Source organism: Macaca thibetana, chromosome 2 (genome assembly GCF_024542745.1).
Source record: "Macaca thibetana thibetana isolate TM-01 chromosome 2, ASM2454274v1, whole genome shotgun sequence".
Classification (NCBI taxonomy): domain Eukaryota; kingdom Metazoa; phylum Chordata; class Mammalia; order Primates; family Cercopithecidae; genus Macaca; species Macaca thibetana.
Window position 1 is genome coordinate 176220900 of NC_065579.1, and position 15311 is coordinate 176236210.

Consider the following 15311-nt stretch of genomic DNA (forward strand, 5'->3'; position numbering starts at 1 on the left):
TAATTGAATAGGGATGCTTGTCCCTCGATGTTATTTTTAGTCACTGGCTTCTATCCCCTGGTAAAACCACTGCTAGACATAATTGTTTTGGAATTATTGATGGTAGATATTTTATTCAGGAATAGCATCCCTTGCTGTAAGTGACAAGGAAAATGTAACATACAACTGTTCAAATAATTACACAATCCAGAGATCTTGCTGTTACCCCAAATTTCTGTTGTATTTATTGCACATAAAATTTGGTTTTAGGTCCTATAATGACTGTTTAAATTTCCTACAAATCTCCTCTCATAGACACTTTTGTTAAAAATTTGGTCTGTTGAACTTCCTGTTTTATGGAAGTCTATGGTTGATTTTCTGAGAGCTTTTAAGAGAAATCAGTATTGAAGCCTAGCTTCCCACTTTTAATTTTGCAAGTGAGCGTCTGGAATGGGGAGGGAGGACACAGGGTGGTTGATGAAGGTCTTAGATTTCCATGCTGAGTAATGTCCAATTAATGGAACTCAAAATGCCTGGACAGGGAAGCCATAATCCAATCTGTAGCTTTTGGCTTTACTAGCAATAACTATTTTATGTATATTTCGTCTGTGCTCACTGTTTTGGCTTTTTTTTTCCCCCCTTGGTGCATATCCTAGTTCATGGGGAGATTTCCTTTTGGATACCATCTCGGGGCTTGTATTTGATACTGCAAAGGAAGACGTGGAATTACGGGCCGGCATACCCCGGCAGCTGCTCCTGGTAAGGAGTAAAGGCAGCTAGGATGAAAGATGGTAGCTGCAGCCCCAGGCCAGCTGAAGTCCTACCTTAAGGAGCCCAGGATACTTCTTCCTACATGAGCCAGGCTTGTCTACTGTGCTGCACTGCTGAGCTGGGTGATTTGCAGAATGAGTGGAGTGCCGTGTGTTACGTGGTGATCCAGAGAACTGTGATGTTGTCCAGACAGCTCTCTATTTCACAGTGGCAGTAGCAGGCAGTGTGAAAATGTTGGTTGAGTAAATGAATAATATGGCAGGAGAACTGTAGATTTAGCACACATCAGATTACTAGTTAAGAGAGATTCACTGTACTGGAGATCCTGGCCTCGGTGTATTCATTGGCCTCCTGTTCTTTTATTACCTTTTGAAACTGGGGTGTTATTTGATTAGTTTTGAGATGAGTGGATTAGAGCTGAGTTGAGCAAAGGTTGCTTTCTCTGTCTGAAGCATTCGTCTTAGGACAGTGACCTGCTTTCCAAAAGGCAGAGCTTAGACTGTACCATTTTCTCAAGGATCTCTATTTCTAGACAAAATTCTGAAAATTTTTTGCAAACAACAGGCAGCTTAGAATTAACAGTGTTTATAAGGAAATGATGAGATATTCTTAGGGGCTCAGGTTGTCCCTTCCCCTTTGGAATGACATGGATTAATGTTCGTCCCGGGTGGCTGGCAGTTTTGCAGTCTACTGTGGAGACTGAGCTGGGCAGTAAGTTCTGCTGGCATCTGGGCCAGGACTCACTTCTGTGTTCCTAGCAGGTGGAATCCACAACTGTTGCAACAAGACGATTAAGTGGCTTCCTGAGGACGCTTGCGGACCGGCTGGAGGGCACCAAAGAACTGCTTTCCTCAGACATGAAGAAGGATTTTATTATGCACAGACTCCCCCCTTACTCTGCGGGAGATGGGGCAGAGCTGTCAACACCAGGTGGAGCTTGCTGTTTTCTTCTGGGTGGTCAGAGGCTAATGCAGGATGTTTGCGGTTTTTCTGGGTAGGCGCCTCTTCGAACAGATGGAAAGTTTGAAGTGCTTTCATGTTAATGTGGACCTACATCCATCCTTAGTGTATGTGGTCAGACGAGATGTGCTGCACTCAACCTTTAGTAACCTGCATCTTAGAAGTCATTTGGAAAGAACTTGTATCCCAGCCTGATGGGAAATAAGAGCCCTGTCCTTTTGGGTGAGAAATATGTATATTTATAGGTACTCTGGTATTCATAGTCTTCAGGAAGTTTTAAAAATTTGAACATTGAAATAATCTTGTTGGAATTAAGTCAGGGATGGGTTGTCTTTGTTTGTGTTGCTTAAAGGAATACGTGAGGCTGGGTAATTTATATAGAAAAGAAGTTTATTTGGCTCATGGTCTGCAGGCTGTACAAGAAGCATGGTGCTGGTATCTGCATTTGGAGAAAACCTCAGGCCACTCACAGTGGAAGGAGAAAGGGAGCCGGCATTTGCAGAACACATGGTGAGAGAGGAAGCAAGAGCGAGGATAAGTGCCAGGCTCTTTTTAACACCAGCTGTCATGGGAACTAACGGAACAAGAACTCACTCACCGCCCCCGACCCTAGGGAATTAATCTATTCATGAGGGATCTGCTCCCCGCAGTGTGACCCAAACACCTCCCCTTAGGCTGCACCTCCATACTGGGGATCAAATTTGAACATGAGATTTGGATGGCACAAACATCCAAATCATAGCATAGGTAAAATGGGTGCCATCAGCCAGTGAGATTCAAGAAATGTCCAAGATTATTGTCAGCCTTCTCCAAGGTACAGGTGCCTAATTTATGACAGATTTAGCCTGCAATTGATATAACATACTTCTGCATGGATGATGTCATTGATGACTTCCAGATGGATGATGTCAATGTCCTATAGCAAAGACCACCAAGAACATACTCCTGAATTCAGACCAAATTGGATTTATTGACTTGGTGCAGTGGGAAGACCACACACCACTGGGGACTGCAGGGCATCTCAGTAAAAGGGTGTTAGAAAAGATTTATAGGACTCAGGTGTAAGGTGATTTTGGAGAGGGTTCAAGGAAGCAGGGCTTTGCTCTGGATTGGATGTTGTCAGGAAATGGAAGGGATTCTAGGATTAAGTCTCCTAAATGTTACCTGGTAGGTAGGAGGAGGGATGTATGAGGCTGAAGTTATCAGTGGTAAAGCAGACATGGTCACTGATTAGCCAGAGTAGGGGGACGTTTGGTCAGTGTTGTGGTTTGGAATATGTTCTTGCCTTGCCTGAGTTTAGACATGAGTATGTATGGAGCGATGGTGTTTTGTCTTCACCTATCACGGTCACAGAGTGATCTCTGATGTTAGCATTCTGTGGAACTGCCTGTGTTCAACAGGGGAACACCAAGACCTAGCTGTGACTGCCAGGCCAGCTTTTTGGCTACTGTTCTTTCTCAGGGTTGAGTGAAAAGAGTATTTCTTACTAACTTTTATAAAACTCTTATTTATGACCAAGAGAGAACCACTGAGATAATCTATAAGGTCCCTTCCAACACTGATTCTGTATACATTTTTATTATAGTCTTTGGAGGAAGCTTAGAATTTGTTTTTGATTGTATCTATTTAAAATAGCAAATGTTTTACAAGCACATGGTTTAATCTTTAGCAGAACAGTTTGCTTATGCACCAGCTTATGGCCCAGATTACTTCAGTGTTTTCCTTAGCCATTATATTCAATAAAGTGATGATCCCTCACAAATCTTTCCCCACGCAGATGACCCTGTAAGGCTAGTCTGTTTTTATTTTGTATTGTTCCACTAAGTTAAATCCAATTTGGAAAAAAAAAATTTTTTTTCTGTGGACTTTATTAGATGGCTTTTATAGGATACTATGCTTGACTTACATAGACTGAATAATTGACCAGGGTCACACGCCTAATAATTGGTGGAATAGTGCAATTTTGAACTCAGGTCGTCCTTCCAGAGTCCACATGTTGAGCAAGAAGCTTGTAGAGGAAACTGGAGGAGTGAGTGTTCTGTGCAGAAAGCACCACAGCCTTATGTGCTGTGATACTTATGTGTGTGTACTTCGATGGTATTATTTTTGTCTATTTATTGTACTTATAAACTTACATTGGTATTTATCTAATTCTATGTCTGTCTTTACTGTAAGAATGAGCTCCATAACGATGTGAACTATAATATCAGTACAATGTTGGGGTAAGCAAAGTCCAGTTGGAGTGTATGCCATGTTTGGATTCACCTGTAAATTGTTAGTAAAAGTGTTTCCTATGTCTGTAAGCAAGTTTGAATCTGCCTGTTTCCTTTTTTGAAGGTCAGCTTTCTCTCTTTGGGGTTTTCTAGGTGGAAAGTTACCGAGGTTGGACAGTGTAGTGAGACTGCAGTTTAAAGACCACATTGTCCTCACAGTACTGCCAGATCAGGATCAATCTGTGAGTATCCAAGAGGGAGATTTCCTCTCTTCTCAGGGTGTTTTTCATCAGAGGCCTCGGTTATCAGATTAACCACTGGTCTCTGCCCATCTTTAGGAATCCACCTGCATTCAGTTTAATGCCATTTCTTCAGGTCAGATGATGACCAAATCTCACAGTTCCAATTCCATATTTTCCTGCCCTCATCCTCACAGAACATTCCTTCATTCCCTTTATGTGGTGACTGATGTCTAGTCTTTGCTTCCCATCCTACTTCAGGCCTTACTGTTCCTGCTTGGACAGCCACAGACCTCATTCATGAGTTTCCCAGCCCCAGTCCTCCACACTGTGCACATCTGTCTCTCTATGTGGTTTTGTGGATATTGCATCTACTTAAACTCTATCCTGTAGATCATGGACAACAAAGTCTGTATTCTGTAACTTTGCTTCCTAGCCCAGTGATTCCCCAAACTGGCTAACTGATCATGGAGTCGATTGGAAAGCTTTTTAAAATTATAAATTCCTGAGTTTCACCTGGTCTTGGAGCCTTTGGATTTATGTTTTCATAGAGCTCCCTGTACAGTCCTAAGAACCATCTCATACCATATGGCTTTTCCCCATTCCTCCTAATCAGCTCTCTGAGGAGCTATCCTATGAATGATCAAGGGGGATAAGAGGGGTTCTCAACATGTCTCAATAACCAGATTTTCCAGCCGTCAGGGCCAGACTTGGAATGCTCAGTTTTTTAAATCCTACCTGCACTGTCTTTTTGGAATCAAAAGTACACATTCCTACATCCTTGTCTAAAAAAAAAAAAAAACAGTGATTCTGATAACCAGTCAGTTTGAGACATTGTATGCTAGGCTAAGATTTTTTTGCCCTTATCTAAGAGGTGACAAAGAATGACTAAAGGCTGTGGAAGAGACGATAAACTGCACTGTGTAAGATGGGGGGTGAAAGGAGATAGGGACCATGTGGAAGGGTACTGTAATTGAAATGGAGTTTTTTATAGATCACACAGCTGGTATTTCTCAGGAGTTAATGACTTCATGATGTTCATAAATTGTCAGTTTATACCTAGGAATGTCAGATGTTTTTGATTCCAAAAAAGACAATGCAGGTATGATTTAAAAAACTGAGCATGTCATTGGTAAGTTGATACATAAATCATTGCTTTTTCATTAAATCCTGAGGATGCTCTTCCAGGTGGCACTCCAGCTGTTTTAACAACTTATTGCCACATACAAATAGTAACCTGTGGTGACTAATGAAGTGTAGACATTGTGTGGATGCACACACCCATCACTTTTTGCCAAAAGGATTCTTTACAGTTTTCAGTAAATTTCACTTGAACACCAAGGCTTTTAAGATTTTTCTTGATGTTGACCTATTGGAAAACCTTTCTAGCACTGACATCCTCAGTGTTGTGTTGTTGATGGCCTAATGCATTTATTTTTTTCCCAAAGGATGAAGCTCAAGAAAAGATGGTATACATCTATCATTCCTTAAAGAATAGGAGAGAGACACACATGATGGGGAATGAGGAGGAAACAGAGGTTTGTTCCAACTGAAAACAAATGCCTATCCTGTGCCTTGGGTGGTGGTTGGGAAGAATGGATTATTTTTGATTTATAGGTAATATGCTTTTTATGGCTGCACTGTGGACTTACCATTTTGCACTACTCACAGAGCTCCTTCATGGGGATGATTAAGTCAGACATTTCTGTGATACATGCACACCAGTTTTAAAGCTTACTAGCTGGGACCTGTAGCCTTATAGGAATGGTATAATGTAAAGCATTTCAAATTACTAATATCACTTACTACATAAATTAGGATCCCTTTTATATAGAAGTTGGCATCTTTTATGTTATCATCTAATTGTAGCATATCTAAAATACTCATGAAGGGTATCAAAAATAATGTATTGAGAATAAATTTACAGGAAAATGCCACTTCAGTGACATAAGTAGTATACATATTTTTGACTAATTAATGTATCCTTTTTCAGTCTCATGGACTTCGCTTTCCTTTGTCACATTTGGATGCACTGAAGCAAATTTGGAACAGTTCCACTATTTCTGTCAAGGACCTGAAACTTACTACAGATGAGGAAAGGGAAAGCCTGGTATTATCCCTCTGGACAGAATGTTTGATTCAGGTAGTCTAGTGCCTTTGCCGAATCAAATGCTACTATTTTATATGCACATATTAAAAGAAAAGCAAAGACCTGAGCCGAGGAGAGGATGAATTCAAGTTTCCTTACCTGCGTATCTATTAACATGAGACCTCCCTATTATAGGTGGTCATTTGGCCAAGTGTACTAACAGGGGCACATGAAAGAACAGCAAATTATCAAGTGTCTCAGAAAATGAAAAAACCATATTTTGACAAGTTTATTTAATCCAGTGTGGTAGAAAAGGCACAATTCCAATGTATCATTTAGAATTGAATGTCATTAACCTGGCTTTGTTCTTTGGAAGAAACAACTTCTTTAAAGAGCTGCTTTGGCTCTAGAAAAATTTCCAACAATTAAAATAAGAAAAAATTTTAAATTGTTTTTTTACAATGAAAATATACATACCTTTGTGTATAGACAAGCCCATGCCCACTAAAAGTTATCCTGTAACATAAATTTTATTAAATAATACTCCCCCACAATGAGAGGCACACAACACCTGTGGACAAAAGGGAGTTACAGAGGCTGCTTAAAAGATGGAGAAAAGCCTGAAATTGAGGGAGGAAAAAACCCAGTATTTACATGGAAAAACTAAGTCTATAAAAAATACTCAAAATAGTGGGTCTTCGAGTTTAAAATACTCACTGTTATTTTACATTCTAAAGTGCATATAGGTTGATATTTTTTAAAATATCACCAGAGAATTTAATCTTTATAAAAATAGAGCATTTTTCTGCTTTCTGGCAAAAGTTGGGGATAAAAGGAAAAGTTGTCTTAATGTAAGTCTCAATCCCATTCAGCAGGAAAAAAACGCTTGTGAATTGTGCAGTAAAAGGTGGTAATGACTACTGGAAGCCAAGTCAAAGGTGATTTCCTGCCTGAGTTTACTTAAATAAAAGTTACTTACCATGGGAGTGAAGAAGTGAGGCTTCTATTATTTAGTAGAGAAATCAACTCCACATTTATTTAAAAAGATGGTAAGGTCAAGGTTCAAATGCTACTTTGTTTTAATTTGGACATTTGAAATTTCTCTTCACTTGAGGCAAAAAAAAAAAAAAAAAAATTGCCTCTCCTTAAATCTAGGATGAAGTGTCAGCGTGGAGACAGGTAACCACTGTTGTAGAGTCTTGTCACCTAAAGGGATGTCTTGGTTAACATGTAAGAGTGCAAGTTTGGTCATAGGTTATTTGTACTGTTCTAGTTTGAAGGACTGAGGAAACAATAGCTACAGAAAATACTTTACTACTTGTGCCTTATTCCTAACAAAGCTGATGTCCCTGCCTGGGGTTAGTTACAAGTAAAAATAAATACTTATGAGGTGTGTTATAAAAGTCTCAGTATAGAAACCTTAAAGTTTATCTAGGAAAGTTTAATATATATTTTCAGATGTTGCTAAAAAAATTACTCATCTGTTTGCAAAAGTATGACTTGACCTATAGGAATCTGTTCCCTTATGCTTTGTACTCATACAAGCATCTAGGTAGGATATTAATAAATACTACAGGATAACAGCATCACCAGTGTCCAATAACAGGCCATCAGGAATAGCATTCACGTTTGGTGGATAGGAGAGAAAATAAACACTTCAGGAAACTTGCTCACCACAGCTGGAGATCAGGAATAGAACCTTTGCCAGACATCATAATATTTTCTTTATAGGAACACTGAGTAATGGCAAGAATATTTTGAGCTTTTCCATGGTTAAGAGCGATAGTCTCAGAGGTTGGAGAGAATGTTCATTCTGCTCAGTGATCCAGGAGTGTGAGGATAGTAGCTTCCTTTCCATGTCTACGAGACAATGACAGATGTGAGTTTCTTCCTCCTTCACTCTTTCTAGGGATGTTGATTCTCTCATAATATTTCAATGTCCCATTTCTGTGTTTCTTCTCCCTCCAGGGGCTGATTTACAATTACATGAGTCTTGTCACAATAATTTCCTCCTAAAATAGAAATTCCAAAAGAAAAGATTATTTGTTCAGGCAGGTGCTTAGCAATTTCACAATTTTCACAAGCTTCTGTTCAGCTCACCATTTCAGTGGATTAATGTGTCATTTACAAAGAAGTCTGAAATGGGAAGCTGAGTCTGAACAGGCTTAGCCATTATTCACCTCAAATTGGACCTTATTATGACTCAAATTGAAATACTAAAAGGTATAATACATGATTGTGTAAGCGGCATGCCTTAACAATGCGATTCTTTACAACAGAGTGCTCTGAGAGAACTCTAGCTGAATGTCAGGTACTGTGTTTTTGTTTCTACACCAACAAAACTGACTAACCCAATTAAAGCAACAGCCATGAATAATACTGGCCCTGACCTTGCTGAATTCAAAAACAAGGTTAATTGAGACCTACCATAAATTAGAGCTGAGTGTTTGAAGGACCATGGCAATTCCTGGCGAAAAGCTGGAGATGTTTCTAAGAAACAGATGATATTCATGGGTTTATGGTGCTTCGAATTTAGAACTGTTCTGAGTTCATGTAGCAAATGCAAGTTTTACAACTGTACTAATGAACAAAAACCCTAAGCTTTGTTGTTTGGCTTTTTCTGCTAATTGTTTTTTTTTCAAGCATAATTTTAAATGATGTAACATTTCTCTTATACATAAGGATGTCCTTTACCCAAAATGAGGAGATGTGGAACTGAAACTAATATCCAGGGACCCAACATTGGGTATCATTTTATAAAGGCCCACCTTTAACATCGAGGACAAGTTGATCACTGAGATAAGAGCTGATAGTTCCATTCTGATTCAGTCTCCACTTCTGCCTGAATTGCCCATGTTCAGTCCATAGAGCTACTTTAGCTCCAGGTGTGTCCCGGCCACCAATCACATCAAGACATGTATCACTGGCCTGAAAGGGTTAAGAAATGATTAATTGGCAATACTGTGTTTGCTAAAGTAAGTTGAATTAGGTCCCTTTTCTCTTAGGTAAACAAATCATAGACCTGAAGTATGTATGTCTTGTCTAAAAAAAATACTATATAGTATAATTTCAGTAAGCCTTTTTTAATGTCTTCTTTATGGCTGTGGGTAGGAAATGGTACAGAAATAAACCAACTGAAATAGAGGTACTTGTTTTTAATAGGATGTCTACGTCTGACACAGATGTTCAATAAAGATTTGCTGAATTGGAATTAAATGTTAAACCCTTGTTTGCTTAAAATGTATTATGCTGAACTTGGTTTTCTTACGAAAACATTGCATGATGGGCTAAAGATATCCAGAAAATAATTACTTTTAAATGTTTTTCATTTTTGAAGCATGAAAAAAAGAAGATAATCCATTGGTGATGCAATAAAACACAGTTTGAATGTTTTAAAACTAGTGTTCTATTCCCAATGCATTAAACATAATGGGAGGGTCATAGAAAAGAACAACCCTAAATTTTATTTTCTAAGCTTCTTCCAATAACAGCTTTCTTTTTCTACTGCTTCTTTTGTATACTTTGAAAGTGAAAGGGTTTCAACCTATTTAGAATCAGACATAGCTGATTTTATCTGGGCCATCAAGTAAGGAACGTCTTGCAAAAGCACATTGTCCAGCTTAGATCTGGTGACTTATACCATTGGTTGTAAATAAAAAATCACTTAGGTATATCCATAGTATGTGATAACCTTTGTGTTTACTTAAAAATTGAAACTGGATTATCTAGATCAAAAAATTAAGTCAATTTTATATAAATGTTTTAGTAATATATGGCAGTATTTTTATAATCAACACCTGTTTCTAAGAAGTTGCACTGTTTTATCATGCCCGTTGATTTGACAAGATTCTAGTTTTCAAAACAAAAAACTAAGGCCAGAAAGTGGCATACTGTATCAGTAGGATTGCTTACCTTGGATTTAAAGAGTCCTCGGCAGTAGTGCCAGATCTGAGTATCCTTTCCACTATAAGGAGAAATGCACACAGATGTTGCCCTGGTGTCTGCTAGATTTCCAGTGACTGTCAGATATTCATCCTGGGCACGGTTCTTTATTCTGATGTACACTGCAGGCTATGACAGGAGAAACAGCCATTTAGAAATAACCTTTTGAATCTGGAAGTGAATAATTCCAGAGGAGGAAAGCTGGGAGGGAAAGTGGGAGGTAACTATCTTAGTTATATCAGTTTCACTCTTATTCCCTTTAGTAAATCTGCATAAATAAATATGGTAAATCCATAGGCCATGGAGCACAAAGCTTAAATTGTACAGTCTCTATTACACTTTGTGAAAAGGGCCCTTTTGAACAGCATAAAGTAAAAGTTTCTTTCACTAGAATTCCATGTGGCAAGGAGTGAGGTGGTAAAGAATTAGGGACTTGATGAGTTTCATTCAATAACTAGCATGTCCCAGCTGTGCTGAGGGAGGTAGGCGAGTTAGAATAAGGGTAAGGTATTACCTACAAGGATTTTGTAACAACTTCAGAAAGACAATCAGACATACTGTGGAGCTATGACTAAATGCCATTAAGTTGGCCCTGGGATGTCTTGAAAAACCCAGACAGCTGAGGACCCTAGTAGCTGTGATTACTTGTTTACATAAGACCTTTATTTCTTCAAAAGTAGAGACCATGTATGTTTAATGACTATACTGAGGTACTCAAAAATTGTGTAACAAAGGACTTCGTCCCCTTGGCCTGGAAGTTTTAAGATACATATAAAAAGTTTTAAAATATTAAACCTGGGACTTGCCTCTAAGGAGAATAGCTAATATTTATTGAACATGTAGTATGTGTAAGCAGCATGCTAAATGCATTCTGTGCCATTGTTATTTTTCAGAATAACCACAAAAACCTATTAAGAAAGTACAATTATGACCCTAGTTTTACAAATAAGGTGAACACAGATACAAAGAAGCCAGGTTCCTCTTAACTAGGATGCTCTCAGACCTATGTTGAAATGCACTAGTTGCTCTTAGGCACAGGGAAGAAGAGACGAATTCCAAAGGTGGCCGTGTAAGACAATGAAAGGCAGGGGACATAATCGAAGCACAACAGAAACCATTATTTCAGCCCTATGACTTAGGCCTCCAGGCTTAATGTAATAAGATACATGACACCCAACATCCCCACCTTTGGTTCATCTCATTACCATCCCAGTTAGGACCCTGGCTTAGTAATAACAAATGGTCTCTTACTTGAGAGCACTTTCATGCTAAGAAACATAAGTGCTTAGGTAAATGCAATAGGTAATATGGTAAGAGCACCAATGAACAGTCTACTATTTTTGAAACTTGATAGATCAACATGAAGCCAACTGAATTTTGGTAATTAAGCCTTCCTAAGGAAATACACATTCTCAGCACTTAAGGCAATAGAAGGTCAAATTATCTGGCCATTTAAAGCAGGTGAACAAGATCTCTACTTGGCAAAATGTTTTAAATGTTTCAAATCCCTACTTCCAACATTAACAACGCAACAGTAGTGTACTTAAATGTCTATAATTCAGCCTGATCTCCCACTGCAATTATTAATTCTTGAGGCTTCAGTATATCTTTATTACATTTTCATTACCTTGTACATATAAGAAAACAGGCGTGACCTTCACAGATGACAGAATTCCAATTACTTTAGGACCAAACATCACAGTTTTAATAAATTAACTCAAGCAAGGTACTAATTACCCTTATTACACATTTGTAGTCTGACTCCTCTGTAATTATACTTAAAAACACTGATATACATTATATATATATTAGTGACTTCCTAATTCCCAGCCTCAAAGAGGATCACATTTTAATTAGTCCTGAATTTCTAAACGAGAATATGAACTAAAGCAGTACCAACAACCTTACCACAAATTTAAATGTGACCCACACACTACTATTTTAGAAACTCAAATTCCTTTGTTGGATTTCAAAACTGTGACCTAAATAAACAACAGGAAAAATAATCTATTAAAATATTATTTTGAAATTAAATGTTTAATCAGAAGAGGAATCGGGTAGCTCCTAAAGCACAATGAAAGAAAACAGCATACTATTCTTGTTAAAAAAAAAAAAAACAACTTCCTTGTAAAAGTAGAGGTGGCTGTTCTCTCCTTTACCAGAGAATCCTGAGCAATAGGCAGGGACATCCTTCCCCAACAAGGAACCACCATTAAAAAATGAGGAACATATTTTCAGTGTTGAACTTAGCTACTAAAATGTCTAACAGAGGGTCAGCATTATGATGTAGTTAGTAAAAGCTAAAATGAATTCCTATCTCTACTTTGCTTTTTCCGATGGCTTTTCAGTGGGCTTACTTCCTGTTCCACATGATAGGAGTGGGGAATAAGCAAGATGTAAAGGTCATGAGATCCTGTACCACACACTCTGCCAGGAAAGCCACTAATGTTTCAGTATCCCTCAAAAGAGCATCTCAAGGGACATTGTGAACAACAAAAAAACACACTTTCAAAATCAGTATGTTACCATAGTAATATGAGCCAGAGCCATATCAGACTGTTCATACACATTATCTTACTCAACCGTCACAGCAATGAGATGTAAGCATTGTGATCATTGCTTCACCAGTGAGAAACCTGAAGTGCCAAGAAATGAAGTGACTCACCAAGCTGCATTGCTTACAAATGACAGAGCCAGGATTCGAACCAACAGAACTCATGAGTGGTGGGATAAGCATGGTGTGTGTGCACGTGTGCATGTGAAGAGGGTGAGAGAAGATAAATTAGGTTAATATTTTATTGGTTACCATTTATTTAACACTTAAGTGAGGGTTAAATAAGTGTCAGGTCAGAACATCAGAGCCTCAGCATTTAGACCCACTAGGCTGTATTCAGCTCAGTGCCTGAAATAGGTGGTACTCTCTAAGTGCTCATCTTAGGCTGATGGAACGTAGAGTGTGGTTGCTTCGGAACACAGATTTTAAAGCGTAGATTTGGGTTCAAATCCTGGTTCTGACACTTGGATGACTTTTGTCAATGTGCTTCTATTGTCACAGGTAGGAATCATTATCCCCATTTTCCAGTTGGAGCCTTATTCTCTCAGAGCCTTATTATTCCAACTAGAAGATGGGAATAATTCCTACCTCAAAGGACTGTTGTTGGATTCAAGCAATATAGTGTTCTAAAGAGATTAGAGAGAGGTACTAATGCCATATCCACGGGCCGTCACACCCCTGACAGTTTCACTTGGGTTTTCCACCTTCCATGAAACCTCCCTCCTACTCCTAAACATGTTGATACTTCCTTTCTCTGAACCAGGGACTGCCTGTGGCTTTTGGATAATTATGCATTGTTTTGCATTTTATGTTACTGCTTTGAGTTGGACATGTTTTACCCAACAAAAATGTAAGCTTTAATAATAATGGCAGAAATCACATCTATCTTTATATTTTCCATTATACTTTGCATAATATCATCGGTCCATCCACTGATATATTCATTCCTTCATTAAACAAATAGTTCCTCAGCTCTTACAATACTCCAGACATTGTTTCAGGCACTAGGGGTAGAACAATGAGCAAAACATGCACAGTCCTTGACTTCACAGGGTTTTCTGCAGAGTGGGAGAGACCCCAATCCAACTATAATGCTAGGGTTATAAACGGCATACAGTGTTTTGATAGAAAAAGAACCCCCAGGTCTTTTATGATCTAATGTAGATTGGGAGGGAAGGTGGGGGAGGCATTCTTGAGGACCTGACACTTAAGTAGAATTTACAGGGATGACTAGTCAAAGAATGAGGGAAGAACACTACACAGAGGGTGCAGCCCATGTTAAAAGTCTTAGTGGGAAAGCACTCTGTACTTAGATGCCTGTGACACAGCCATGTGAGAGATGAGGTTGGAGGAGCAAGGTGGGGTAGGGGGTAGATTGTATTCTAAGTGCAGTGGGAAGCTTTTGAACAGAAGACTGACAAGCAGTAGGTGTGCAATAAATACTTATTTTAATTAAATTGCCAGGATCCCTCCTGAGTATTATATAAGTAGGGAGGGGAATATCCAAATGCTTAGAAATTAAAACTAGTACAGTATCAAAGTTCATTCCTGTTACCAAGGTTTGCCACAGAACTTATGATATCTTAGTTTTCCACGAAAAGTGAACATGGCCAATGAGGCTTTGGACTGAAAACTGAAATCCAATGTTGACTTTAGATACAGTCTTACAAATTGGTTAAAATGTACAAGATATCTGCATCCTAATTCACTCCCCCTACTATGTAAATGTCAAACTAAATTAAATGATTATTATTTCAGATGTTGTGGTTTATGACATTTCTACCACAAAAGCAAGCTATTTGGAATCTTACAGTTCTTTTCTCCTTACCTGCTTCATAGGACGGAGGGAACCAATTGTCTTCCATCTGCTGAATGCTGTCCAGTTTGGGATCTCATTAGGCCTGAGTAGGATTTGCCTTCCCAAGAAATTGGATCCTTCATAAGCTATCCATCTATGAGAACACAAAAGAAAATAGTAGTGTACTTCAAAACAAAAAAGCAATCCCTCATCAAAAGTATCTGCACTTTGCCTTATAGCGTTCATAAACTTCTAGGTTTGCAGATTTTTAAAACCACATTTTTTCCTAACAAAAATCAGGGAGGTGTAGGAGAAAGCCCACTGGCCTAGACTCAGAAGATTTGGGTTCCAGTTACAATGCTGGTTTCCTTTCTTCCAAAATGAATGCAAGGTTTCCTCCATCTCTGAAATCCTATATTCCTTTGATAACATTGTCATAGCATTTTAACATTCAAAGGCAGACCATAACCTCCTAACCAGCAGAAAAACACACTCCTGCCCTAGAGTCACATCACGTGTCCTTCAGGGCCTCTAGGTGTGGCTCCAGTGAACTCTCCAGACATAGCTTCTTCCACTCCTCCCTCCACAGCTTCCCCAAAGCCACCAAGACTACTTAGAATTGTTCACAGAAGTTCCCCATCACCCTCTTTCTTCAAGGCCTACCTCCTTTGAGAATCCTCCCCCAGACCCTTGCCTTCAACTCTGGCAGCATTAAAGTGTGTAAAAGTACACTGGAGTCTCAAGTCTGGAGTCTGGAGTCTCAAGA

The 15311-nt window shown here is 38.8% G+C and overlaps 2 protein-coding genes across 8 annotated transcripts in view; one reads left to right on the top strand and one right to left on the bottom strand.

Moving 5' to 3' along the window:
• The window catches only part of RIOX2 (ribosomal oxygenase 2), a 28093-nt gene extending 20851 nt beyond the window's left edge, over positions 1-7242 (top strand). For 3 of the 6 annotated variants that reach the window (XM_050782061.1, XM_050782062.1, XM_050782063.1), the window contains 5 exons: positions 636-738; positions 1509-1680; positions 4077-4165; positions 5611-5700; positions 6156-7242. In XM_050782061.1, the coding sequence (XP_050638018.1) occupies positions 636-738; positions 1509-1680; positions 4077-4165; positions 5611-5700; positions 6156-6314 (613 nt within the window). In that variant the 3' untranslated portion in view covers positions 6315-7242. Of the gene's footprint in view, positions 1-635; positions 739-1508; positions 1745-4076; positions 4166-5610; positions 5701-6155 lie in introns of those variants that run through there. The other 3 variants (XM_050782064.1, XM_050782066.1, XM_050782067.1) reach the window with 2 other exon arrangements.
• Positions 6509-15311, bottom strand: part of CRYBG3 (crystallin beta-gamma domain containing 3) — a 120981-nt gene continuing 112178 nt past the window's right edge. For both annotated transcript variants that reach the window (XM_050782013.1, XM_050782014.1), the window contains 4 exons: positions 14576-14699; positions 10164-10322; positions 9020-9179; positions 6509-8263 (listed from right to left, as the gene is read on the bottom strand). In XM_050782013.1, coding sequence (XP_050637970.1) covers positions 8175-8263; positions 9020-9179; positions 10164-10322; positions 14576-14699 — 532 coding nt within the window. In that variant the 3' untranslated portion in view covers positions 6509-8174. The remainder of the gene's footprint in view (positions 8264-9019; positions 9180-10163; positions 10323-14575; positions 14700-15311) is intronic.